Here is an 11289-nt window from a genome sequence, read left to right as displayed (position 1 = left end):
TCACGAGCATCCACCACGTTGTACAGGGGAGTGAGATCTGTCCTGCAAGGGACGATCCCCTCCCAGGTACACTTGGCCCCGGTGCTGCTCCCTGGCCTCAGGGGCCTCAGATCTTCATGCCTGTGCCTGAGTCTGGGCTTTTCCCCCAATCTAGACGATCAGTGAATGGAACATGGGGAGCTGCAATGCTGGGTGGGTTATTTTAGGGAGTGTGTGTGTGTGTGCGTGCGTGTGTGTGTTTGGGCAAAGAGCAACTCAAAAACCACTCGGTTAAATACCCCACTCATTTAAAGATGAGGCAACTGAGATGTAGAGAGAGGAAAGGACTGGTAGAGGGTTTCATCCATTTATTTATTATTTGTTTATTGGACACAGATGTTTATTGGGTGTCTTCTATATGCAAGTACTGTGCTTGGCACTGGGAAGAAAAGAGTAAGAGTATAGAATGACACAGACTGTGTCCTCATGGAACTTACATCCAGGGGAAACTGGGTGCACCCAGAGGCGGCCTAAGACCCAGCCTCTGGCCTCCACCCTAGGCCAGGTCAGTCCTCTGTTCCTTTTGTCCCTCTGAGGGGCAGGAGCTGAACTGACTCTTAAAGGATAACGAGGCTTTGGACAAGTGGATATGAAGGGGACGGGCATCCCAGGTGGAGGGGACCTCTGGGCAAAGGCACTGCTATTGGATCTCGTGGGCAGAGTTTGGGGAGCAGGAAGGTCACCTGGTGTAACTGGACACTAGGTAGCAGATTAGAGGCAGATCGAAGACCTGATGGTGCTCTCTAGAAAGCAGTGGGTGAAGGTCTGTGAGAGCGAAGCCCCTGAAGACTGTCTCCAGGGAGGGTGGGAGTGGTCGGAAGCTCGGTGGAGATAAAGGCGCCCCCGAGAGTGAGGCTTGGGGGCCCTACTTCAACAAGACCACGGGACCAGCGATGACTCAGGAGTTTCGGCCGCAGCTTCAGGAAACGGATCAGCACCCCTCCGTCCCCAAATCGGCTGGACCACGGAAGAGCCGATGGGACAGGCTTGGTGCAGGATCCTGTCCCACCTATACCACTCAGTCTCTGGGACTTCAGGTCTTCTGGGTCTCAGTTTTTCAATGTGTGTGTGTGTGTGTGTGTGTGTGTGTGTAGGAGCGTGTGGCTCGAGACTGCAGGGTCTCAGTTTTTCAATGTGTGTGTGTGTGTGTAGGAGCGTGTGGCTCGAGACTGCAGGGTCTCAGTTTTTCAATGTGTGTGTGTGTGTGTAGGAACGTGTGGCTCGAGACTGCAGGCCCTGCCAGCAGCCGGTCCCCAGGGGTCTGCAGGATGGAGGCGGAGGCGGGAGGGTATTTTCAGCACCGGACGACGGACAGCACCCGCGTGCAAAGGAGTGGGAGGCGGGAGGAGTCGGCAGCATCCTGGGGCTAGCTTGGCTGCGCTGTCACTGCCGGCCCAGCCTCCTACCAACGCCCCCTGGGCTGCCAGGGCTCCGCTCCAGGACCGGGCGAAATGTGGGGGACGAGCAGGGAAAGCGAACATGGAGAGGGAGGGGTGGGGGGCCCCATTCCCTCCTGGAACAGGCCCCACTAGCGTAGCTCGGTTCCCGGGCTCCAGCCGCTGGCCTCCTGGTGTAGTCGTGGCAGGGTGAGCGTCAAGGGCCCCACCGCGCAGGCGCAGAGTAATTCTCAACACCCGCCCACCTTAACTGTCTATCGCTGCTCCTGCCACGAACTACTGAGGCCGCCGTCCAATCCGAGCGCGCCTCCAATCGCTCCGCCTATCCAGCGCCCGGAAGTTGGCTACCGCCGAATCCGCTTTGGCTAAGCCGCGCCAGTAGCCAATTGGGAGAGGGGAGGGGCGAGCCGGCGCCGCCAGAGAGCCAATGGCAGGCGGCGGAGGATGACGCTGTGGACATGGCGGCCGCAGTCGGGCCGCGGGAGGACGTGTCTGGCTGCCGGGTAACCTCGGCCTGCGCCCAGGGAGCCGGGCAGCTGCTTTATTAGTATTCGTACCCACGAGGCGGCGCAGCGGGCCCTCGGGGAGAACGAGCGTCGAGGCCATGGCTTATCACTCGGGCTACGGAGCCCACGGTGCGTGGGGTGCGGGGCGGGCGGGGCGCGGCCCGGCGGGAGCAGAGTCGACGGCGCAGCCCGCTCACCCTGAGGAAGAGGGGCGGCTGTGACCGCTGGCCAGGGCCGGGGGTCGGGGGGGTCACTCGGGTTCCTGCCCCGCGAATCTCTGCAACGCGTCCCGGACTTGGCCTTCTCTGGCCCATCCTGACATGGAGCGGTGATAGCACATCTCGGATCCCCATGCCCGACGTGGGCTCGAACAGGATCCTCCTCCAGAACTTCCCTTCCCTGTCCTGACCACTGCCTAGGGCCTCCGAGTAGCCAGCTGTCGCCTTTCCCACCCTCGTTCATGCAGGGATGCCCTCCCGATTATCTTCTCCACCTAGCAGACTTCCACTCACCCTCTACAGCTTAGTTCAGAGATCACTTCCCCTTAGCTACCCCTCACCCAGCCTGGGTTTCCCTCACTGATTGCTCGGTGGCCCCAGGACCCGTACAGGACTGCCTAACCAGGGGAAGGGGCTGTGGTTTGGGCTCATGCTTGGTATTCCTGTCACCTACTCTGGTACCTCCAAACCCGCAGGCTCCAAGCACAGGGCCCGGGCAGCTCCGGATCCTCCTCCCCTCTTCGATGACACAAGCGGTGGTTATTCCAGCCAGCCCGGGGGATACCCAGCCCCAGGAGCCGATGTGGCCTTCAATGTCAACCACTTGCTTGGGGACCCAATGGCCAACGTGGCAATGGCCTATGGCAGCTCCATCGCATCCCATGGGAAGGACATGGTGCACAAGGAGGTGTGGCCTGCCCCCGGGGCTAGGGTGGCTAGGGCTGGGGCATCACTGGATCCCACCTGACGTTCACAACGACCTCAGGGAAGAAGCACACACAGGAGCACCCTGAGGCTCAGAGTGCAGCTTGCCCACAGCCTCCTCTCTCCCCTCCCAGCTGCACCGTTTTGTGTCTGTGAACAAACTCAAGTATTTTTTCGCTGTGGACACAGCCTATGTGGCCAAGAAGCTAGGGCTGCTGGTCTTCCCCTATACGCACCAGGTGAGCTTGCTACCTGGTGAGCTGGCGGGACTCCCTCATCCCACCCCAAAGTCTGGCCCCCAGACCTCAACCCCCTTCTCTCCTTTTCTTATTTCCTCCTGACCTGGCCGCTGCTGCCACTGCCAGAACTGGGAAGTGCAGTACAGTCGTGATGTGCCTCTGCCCCCACGACAAGACCTCAACGCCCCTGACCTCTATATTCCCAGTGAGTTTCTGACCTGGGCTGGGGGTCCTGAGGGGAACTGTGCCTGGAGTCATGAACGGGAAGAGAGAGCACTTAGCATCTCCTCTTGGTGCTTTATACATGTGGCAGTTGCTAGACGCCAGGTAGACAGGGCAGGGTAAACAGTAGGGAGCTTCCCCAGTGTGCCTCACTGTCCCCAGGACATCCTTTTGAGACCTTCCTGCTTCTCGACTTGGACCATGTCCCTCTGCAGCCTGGAGTCCCGGGTTTAGATCTGGCCCTGCAACTTCCAGCTGTGGGACTTTAGGATGGTTACTCGTACTCTTCAGTAAAACGGGAATAGTAAGTCCCTACCTAAAAGGATTGTTATAGAGATTCCGTGAGATGCTATACACTCAGCTCAGCGTAGCAGCTGGCACACAGGAAGCTTGCAGTAAATATTGGCTATTATTAGCGACGTTACTTGACCTCTAAGGCCGTTCCACCGTCCCCTCCTCCAGGGAGCCTTCCCTGATTACCAGAGCAAGTGATCACTCCCTTCTGGGTTCCCACAACTGCCTGTCCGTATGGCATTTGTCAGGTCACCCACACTGCTGTGGCTGGCCAACTCTGCAGCTGACTTGTCTGTCCTGTTGGCTGCACAGGGCTAGGCCCATAGTGGACACTCTGAAGGAGGAGTGAGTGTGCCAGAGCTCGACCCTCAGGAGCTTCCAGAGAGGGCAGCGAGCCCAAGTTCTTCTATCCTTCTTTCTGTGTGTGTCTTGCAGCCACTGTCTAAGACTGGAACTTAGGCATCTCTGTCTTACGTGTTGAAGCCAAGGCTCAGAGGGACTTGAGTATCTTTGAGGCCACGCAGCTTATAAGTGGTAGAGCTGGTTTCCTGACTCCAGACACTGTGCCCTCTGGTGGTCGCATCAGTTCTAGTGCTTCAAGGGGGGCAGAGGACAGGGCTGGTGAGTTAACAATGTTGCAAAAGCCCGGTTCTCACTGGCTCTGAGCTTCTGTGCAAACAGCTCAGAGTTAAATTTCGAGTTCTCTGTATTGTCAGGGTGGCCAGAGTCATAGTCAGTGCCAATGGCCAGACTTAGAATTGCTGGCTCAGGTGAGGTCATCCCCATGGCCCTGGACTCTAGGAACAGCCTGGGTTGTCCACCAAACCTGCGTTTTGGTCCCTGTCTAGGATGAGCAATGGCCTTTGCCCATGATGCAGTTTCTGACACAGCAGGAAACTGATGCGCTTCCTAGCACAGGGGCAGGGAAGGTGGCTGTGGTCTTGGGAGAAGGGTCAGGTGGCATTTATAAAACGGGAAGGGCTGATCAGGGAAAGGCATCCCAGGCAGGGCATTGCGAACTGAGTGTGGAGGTCAGGCCATCTTGGGATATGCGGGGAAGGAAGTATAGGGGAAGTTAGGGTGTCCATGGCCTTGAATGCCTAGTGGAGGGCTCTGGTTGAGAAAGCCAGGCTGACGACATCTCTCTGGCTCTTGGCAGCGATGGCCTTCATCACCTATGTGCTGCTGGCTGGGATGGCACTGGGCATTCAGAAAAGGTCGGTGTCAACTCCCTCCCTGCCCCAACCCCCCATCTCTGCTCCCTCCTGGCTCTTCTTCCCACCTCCCTAGGGGATCTATGCCAGGTCCCCAGCCCACCCCCTGCTGCCTCTAGTCTCTCACCCTCACACCCCTGCTATATGATGGCTGGTTCTGAACTGCCCCCCCCTGCTTCCGCGGCACAGGTTCTCCCCAGAGGTGCTGGGCCTGTGTGCAAGCACGGCGCTGGTGTGGGTGGTGATGGAGGTGCTGGCCCTGCTCCTGGGCCTCTACCTGGCCACCGTGCGCAGTGACCTGAGCACTTTCCACCTGCTGGCCTACAGTGGCTACAAATACGTGGGGTGAGCATCGTGGGCTGGGGGGGAGGTGGCCTGGGGGAGGGGCCTGAGGCCTTGGGTTCTGGGCCTGCATAGCTGCAGCCTCAAATTGTGACCCCGGACATGTCTCTTTCTGCCCCACTCCTCAACCTCTAGCTCTACTCTGTTAGAGGGACCAGCTGTTCCCAGCAGTCTCCTCGGGCTGAGTGAAGTTAAGGAGGTTGGAGATGTGTTGAGTCACCCTGGGAGCACAGGGGAGAGAAGGAGGTCTCAGATCCAGATCCTGTGGCTGAGTCCTGGTACTCTGTTAGAGGGACCAGCTGTTCCCAGCAGTCTCCTCGGGCTGAGTGAAGTTAAGGAGGTTGGAGATGTGTTGAGACACCCTGGGAGCACAGGGGAGAGAAGGAGGTCTCAGATCCAGATCCTGTGGCTGAGTCCTGGGCCTTCCAGATCCATTTTGGGTCTGGGTCCCTATTGGCACAGATTGAGAGTAAAGGGCACCAGTGGTGGGTGGGGTCTAGGTGGGGCTCTAGGCCCGATGGGCAGGGCCAATCTCAGGCCTGGACCCCTGGGGGTCACCAGCCTTACCCTACCCACGGCCTCCACAGAATGATCCTGAGTGTGCTCACAGGGCTGCTGTTCGGCAGCGATGGCTACTACGTGGCACTGGCCTGGACCTCATCTGCTCTCATGTACTTCATTGTGAGTCTGGGGCTGCTGCCTCCCTCTCTTTACCTAGGGTCAGAGCTGGGGACAAACCTACCCCTCTTGGCCCAGCTTCAGCTCTCCTTTCTAACAGGTGCGATCTTTGCGGACAGCAGCCCTGGGCCCCGATAGCATGGGGGGCCCAGTCCCCCGACAGCGTCTCCAGCTCTACCTGACTCTGGGAGCTGCAGCATTCCAGCCCCTCATCATATACTGGCTGACCTTCCACCTGGTCCGGTGACCCCTGGCCCACTGATTTTTCCATACATTGAAGATTTGATTTCCTTGACTTTGTTTGACTCTCATTCCTGGGGCCTGGAGGAGAGTTGCAGATACCTCATTGCATAGGAGACCAGGCTTGGGACTGTCTAGGAGGAGGGTGGACCCAGGGAAGGCTTCCTGGAGTTGGTGACCTTGATACTGCCTTCAAAGGGAGATGGAAGGGTTTTAGTAGGCACAGCCAGGGAAGTGAGGATGGAAGGGGACAGCTGCCAAGGAGACCTTGAAGGCCTCAGATCCATCTGGGGAGGGTGGGCTGAGGGGGTCTGTGGGCTAGTGTGCCAAGACTAGCTGTGCTGGGGAATTAGCTCAGGGCTGCCGCCTGTACAGTCCCTTACCCCATCTCCTCTTCAAGCTTTTCAGGAGCAGAATGGGGGCCCATGTGTTTGCAATAGTTTATTCATATTTTGTCACAAATGGCTGGGGAGGGGGTGCCGGACTCCTCCAGGCAACATAGAAAATGGGTCCAAGAGACAGGGTGGGCTGGGGTTGGGTAAGTGGAGACAGAGGGCTGGAGAGAGAGCCTGGGGGAGGGGGAGGACAGACTAGGGGTGGGGATGCCCCCCTGCTGAGCCTGCTCATTCTGGGTGTGGGAACCCCCCCACCTGCAGGGGGAGCCTCAGAGTGGGGGTGGAGGGGGGGGCGGCCCAGAATTTCCAGGGTCAAGCTCTGCCCCATGGCAGGGCCCAAGTTTCCCCTGAAATGGACAAGGCCGGAGGTCCCGCCCCTTCCAGGACTGACTGCCATGTCCACAGGCTGGCAGAGGAGCCCCTGACCCTATTTAGAGCTCTGCCCAGCCCTAGTCCAAGAGAGAGGACTCTGAAGGCGGGGGTGTCCCCGCAGCAGCAGTTTGGGGGGTGGAGAGGCTGGAGGCACCAGTGCCCCCTCCCTCCCCAGGACTGAGGCCTCTGCGGCCGAGGGGCAGGGCTGGGGGTGCACAGGCGTCCGGTCCGTTCTGGGCTCGCTCCCTGGCCGGCTTCCCCCTTAGAAACTCACCAACGTATAAACCATACTGTGGGAAGATGAGGCAGTGAGCCGAGTCCTGAGCAGGCCCAGCTGCCTGGCAGCCCACCCAGCCACACCTTGAGTCTCCCTCAGTCCTTAAGGGCAAAGGGCAGAAAGTTGGGATGGAAGCACAATGCCTGAACATCCCTTCCCTGAGTTCCCACTGCCATGGACAGGGCCTCACCTGTACAAGTAATAGAAGAAGGAGAGCAGGTAGAAGGCGAGTTTGCACCAGGACTCCTTCTGGCAGTAGTTGAGGATGTCAGCATTCATGATGGAGACCGCGTCATACATGACCTCAGAGCCATCCGCAGGGCGGTGGAAGTACCTGGGGTGGGGAGGGGCCTGAGTGCCCGCTGCCAAGGCTCCACCCGTCCTGCCCCCGCACCCCATCTCGGCCTCCCACAGGCAGCTGCTACTCTACCTCCAGAGGTGGTAGAAGAGGAGGGGGATGTTGAGGCCCAGGGTCACCCACTCTGCTGCACACAGAAACATCAGACAGAAGAGGCCGTGGATGGAATATTCGGGGACCACCAGCTGGGGGAGCGAGGGTGAGAGGTCAGCGGCCTGGTGCTAGGACAGACCCAAGCTTCAAGGGCACAGAAGGGAGCTGGGGTTTGAAGAGGTGCCCACCCACCATGACCTCTGGGGACTAACAGGCCTCTGGCCTCCCACCCTCTCCCAGGTGGCAGAGCAGGTGAGATAGGCCCGAAGAGGAGGAAGGCCTAGCTGGGCCACAGACGGGGGCAGCGCTAGGCCGGGAGCCTCCTGCCCCCAGCCCCCAGCCCTAACACTGACCTTCCTCAGGAGGCAGCAGATGCGTTCGATGTTTTTTAAACGCTCGCGCTGTAGGAGGAAGGAAAAGAGTGCGATGGGGGAGGCGGAGGAGCGGGCACTGGGAGCCCCCCGCCGCGCTGCAAGTGGCCGCCAGAGGGCGCCAGAGCAGTCTCTGCGACGTTGTTGGAGCGGCAAGGAAGCAGCCGCGCGGTCCCCATGGCGACCGTCACCATGGAGGGGCCTTCACCCGCGTCTCCACGGCAACGGCCCAGAGCCTGGCAACGGCAGCCCCGCCAGGAGGAACTCTGGCCCTGAGCCCGCGCCAGGTGTTTGCTGGGGGCGGGGACAGAGTAAGAGGCATGGCCTCCAACCCCCCACCTCACAACCCCGTCTGCCCAGCCTCCACCCCCAGCCTCCACCCACGACAGATGGAAAGACGACGGACGGACACACCTCGGCACAGCACATGTATCACTTACTGCCCGCGCTGGGTTCCCCTGGTCGATGGGGTTCTTGAAGTCTGTCCGCAGCTCGTCAAAGGCTATGATCTGGGGGAGGGGCGTGTGCTCGTCAGGGTTGGGGCAGCAACTTATGGCCTCCCACCACCCATCCTTAATGGGGTAGGAATCTACACGTGAGGACGGGGCCAGATGGAGCTTGTTGCAAAGGCGGAGAAACCGAGGCCAAGAGAGGGGCAGGGCCTGGTCCAAGGTCACACGACAGTTTCGAACGGAACCCTAGAGTCTTGATGCCCAATTCAGGCCCGTGTCCACTATACCTCCTTCAAAAACATCCCAGGACATGGCCTCTTCTCAGCCCTGTGCTGAGCATGGGCCCCAAAGGCCTGTTTCACAGCCCCTGCCTGGGAGGAACCCCAGGCTTTCGGGGAGGAGAACTTGGAACTATATTCTAGGTGTCAGGGCTGTGGGGTACAGGGAGGACCTGAGGCGGGTGCCCAACCCTGTGTGCAGGGTGGTGGAAGTTCAGGCTTGACTCAAGTAGGTGTGTGTCTGGTGAACAAATGGGGAAAGAGCAGTCCACACAGCAGGAATAGCAGGTACAGAGGCACAGAGGGTTGAAAGAACAAGGAACATTCGGGAAGCTGCAGGTTTCATGGGGCGGGAGTGCTGAAAGATGGGGCTGGAGACGTCGGCAGAGCCAGGCACGAGTGCGCTGTGAGGCTAGACCAGGAGTCTGGCCTTTAACACAAAGGTAACTGGGAGCCACTGAGGGGTACAGGGAGGGGTACAGAGCAGCAAAGTGGGGTGGGCAGGTGATGTAGGATCGGTGGGGCAGGAAATACAAGCTGGCCAACATACATGGTGCCTACTCTTTGCCAGCAGGTGTTATGTTTATTAACACATTCAGTGCTTGCAACAACCTGACATAGACACTAGTATTATTTTCACTTCTGTTTTGCAGATGAGGAAGCTGAGACAGATTGACTTGCCCAAGGCCAGACAGCTAGTTAGTAGTAAGCCAGGATTCTAACCAAGTCTGACTCCAGAATTAAAATTCATCTGAGTAGTGAGGGTGGCAGTGGAGATGGAGAGGTGTGGATGGAGTCCAGAGCTCTTTAGGAGCCAGACTCCGGAGGGCTCGAATGGCAGAGAAGTCTGAGGCACCCAAGGTGCTTTCTTGTGTTGGGGTGTCTGGGGGTTGGCAGTGTCCTTACAGGTCGGGAACTCTTGAGGGGAGTGGGTATTTGAGGAGATGATGGGATGGGCTTGGGAGGGGGCAGGTGACTTAGGGGAGGTGGGCTGGCAGAGGAGCCTGCTGGGGTCCCCTCCTCTCAGCTCCAGTCCTAGGATTAGGCAGCAGGCCCACCACTCCCAAGCATCCCGGACCCCAGACGGCTTAAAGGGAAAGAACATGGGCTTCTCGGAGGGAGCTGGGGCCATCTGGAGCCCACCCCCAACTCCCCATTGACTCTGGGCAGCCACCTGCCTGACAGGCGCAGCAACAGGGTCCAGCAGGGAGCGGAAGGGTGCCGTCTGTCTGCCCCAGAGCTGGCACCATCAGCAGGTGGCGGGTGTCTCGCCTCCCACCCCCTAGGCTGCCTGGCGCTGACTCAGCCCCCCGGAACAAACAATCCCCCATGGTGACAGCTGACACACGTCACTCACCACCAGTGTTGCCTAGCGACTAGTGGGGCCTGGCTCTGGGTCTCAAGTGGGATCTAGGGTCCTGCCCTGGAAGGTTCTAGTTCTTACCAGCTTTGGATTGAGGACCACACCTCCTATCTCCTCTCCCTCTTGGCAGGCCTCACTCTGGGTAGTCTTATGTATACAGCAAGACCACGGTACAAATGAGGAAACAGGCTCCAGATGAATGACTTGCTAAGATCACCGAGCTAAATGGCTGAGCAAACAGTGCCTCACACATAGTAGGGGCTCAGTAAATATTTGGTGAATGAACAAAGGTGTTACTTCAAAGCATGGGCCCTTTCTCCCAGGCTGGGCACGCCACAAGACCAAAGTCTAAGTCTTATTCATCCTTGACTCCCTGAAAGCCACCCAGAACCTGGTACTCAGGACGCGTCCACGCATGCGTGCTGGATGGAAAACTGCTCTGGGAATCCCTTGAGGACAGGGACCCCATAGGAGCTGCAGGAGGCCCCTGGGTGAGGAGAGCCCCAAAAGGGCTGCTTGAATTCCAGGAGCATTTCTTCCCAGAGCTGGTTAGCTGTGTGTCCCCAGCCTGCGGCCCCCAATTCCTCCCAGTCTTAGGACCCTAGCCCTCCTGCCCCCACCCCACAGGATTGTCAAAGGCCCCGGGGACGGGAACGGAGGCTAAGAGACATCAAGATGAACCCAGGGGGCTGAAGGGAGGGAAAGAGAAATTGAGGGCACTTCACAAAGTTCATGGAAACATAGAATTAAAAGATAATATGAATATTTCCATGAACTTTTGAAGTAGCCTCATAGAGCAAGTGGGGAGAGAAAAGAAAAAGCAACGGAGAGAGAGAGGGGGAGAGAAGCAAAGCCAGGGAGCGATGGGCTGGAGATGGGCTGTGTGTTTGGAGGTACCTGTGGGGCTCGCTGTCCACACAGTAGGGTGCAGTCAGAGTCTACAGACTCCTGATGTAAGACAGAAAGGCAGCAGGGGATGGCAAAGAGTGCAGGGAGAACCACGGAACAGGCAGCAGGTCCCAGGAAAAGAAAGGCGAGAGCAAGTGGGGAGGCCAGGAAAGAAGCAGGTGAGGCGACAGGAGGAAGGAAGGAAGGAGGGTGTGCAGGGACAAAGACTAGAGGCGGGTGCAAGGACCCCCTAAAGGGATCACAACCAGGGCGTGTGTGCAGGAGGTGTGAGCAGAGAGTGCCCGAGCTGGGCAGGCATAGAAGGGTGGGTGGGGGACGGGGGAGGAG

At 58.7% G+C, this 11289-nt stretch overlaps 2 protein-coding genes across 3 annotated transcripts in view; one reads left to right on the top strand and one right to left on the bottom strand.

Moving 5' to 3' along the window:
• The first annotated feature begins 1857 nt into the window (after window positions 1–1857).
• Window positions 1858–6149, top strand: YIF1A (Yip1 interacting factor homolog A (S. cerevisiae)). Of its 2 annotated transcripts, XM_008587155.1 has the most exons (8): window positions 1858–2071; window positions 2637–2848; window positions 3000–3104; window positions 3231–3309; window positions 4780–4837; window positions 5024–5179; window positions 5764–5857; window positions 5955–6149. In XM_008587155.1, exons 1-8 carry the CDS (start codon window positions 2041–2043, stop codon window positions 6099–6101), a joined length of 882 nt encoding a protein of 293 aa, XP_008585377.1. In that variant the 5' UTR covers window positions 1858–2040; the 3' UTR covers window positions 6102–6149. The 2 variants fall into 2 exon arrangements, with proteins under 2 accessions (XP_008585377.1, XP_008585378.1); XM_008587156.1 differs by lacking the exon at window positions 5024–5179.
• A 367-nt stretch (window positions 6150–6516) lies between these two features.
• The window catches only part of CNIH2 (cornichon family AMPA receptor auxiliary protein 2), a 7292-nt gene continuing 2519 nt past the window's right edge, over window positions 6517–11289 (bottom strand). The window contains exons 2-6 of the mRNA XM_008587164.1: window positions 8401–8469; window positions 7943–7990; window positions 7569–7681; window positions 7329–7472; window positions 6517–7151 (exon numbers count right to left, since the gene is read on the bottom strand). Of these exons, the coding sequence (XP_008585386.1) occupies window positions 7124–7151; window positions 7329–7472; window positions 7569–7681; window positions 7943–7990; window positions 8401–8469 (402 nt within the window). The 3' untranslated portion in view covers window positions 6517–7123. The remainder of the gene's footprint in view (window positions 7152–7328; window positions 7473–7568; window positions 7682–7942; window positions 7991–8400; window positions 8470–11289) is intronic.

This window comes from Galeopterus variegatus, unplaced genomic scaffold (assembly GCF_000696425.1).
Source record: "Galeopterus variegatus unplaced genomic scaffold, G_variegatus-3.0.2 Scaffold4258, whole genome shotgun sequence".
NCBI classification, from domain to species: domain Eukaryota; kingdom Metazoa; phylum Chordata; class Mammalia; order Dermoptera; family Cynocephalidae; genus Galeopterus; species Galeopterus variegatus.
Note: the sequence above shows the minus strand (reverse complement) of the source record. Positions and strands in the feature narration are given on the sequence as shown.

What these genes read in the sequence shown, in the direction of transcription:
- YIF1A (XM_008587155.1), top strand. Translation starts at nt 2,041, where the DNA reads ATGGCTTATCACTCGGGCTACGGAGCCCACG. An exon ending in AGGACATGGTGCACAAGGAG is followed by an intron (nt 2,849 to 2,999) that starts GTGTGGCCTGCC and finishes CTCCCCTCCCAG; the next exon opens with CTGCACCGTTTTGTGTCTGT. An exon ending in GCACTGGGCATTCAGAAAAG is followed by an intron (nt 4,838 to 5,023) that starts GTCGGTGTCAAC and finishes TCCGCGGCACAG; the next exon opens with GTTCTCCCCAGAGGTGCTGG.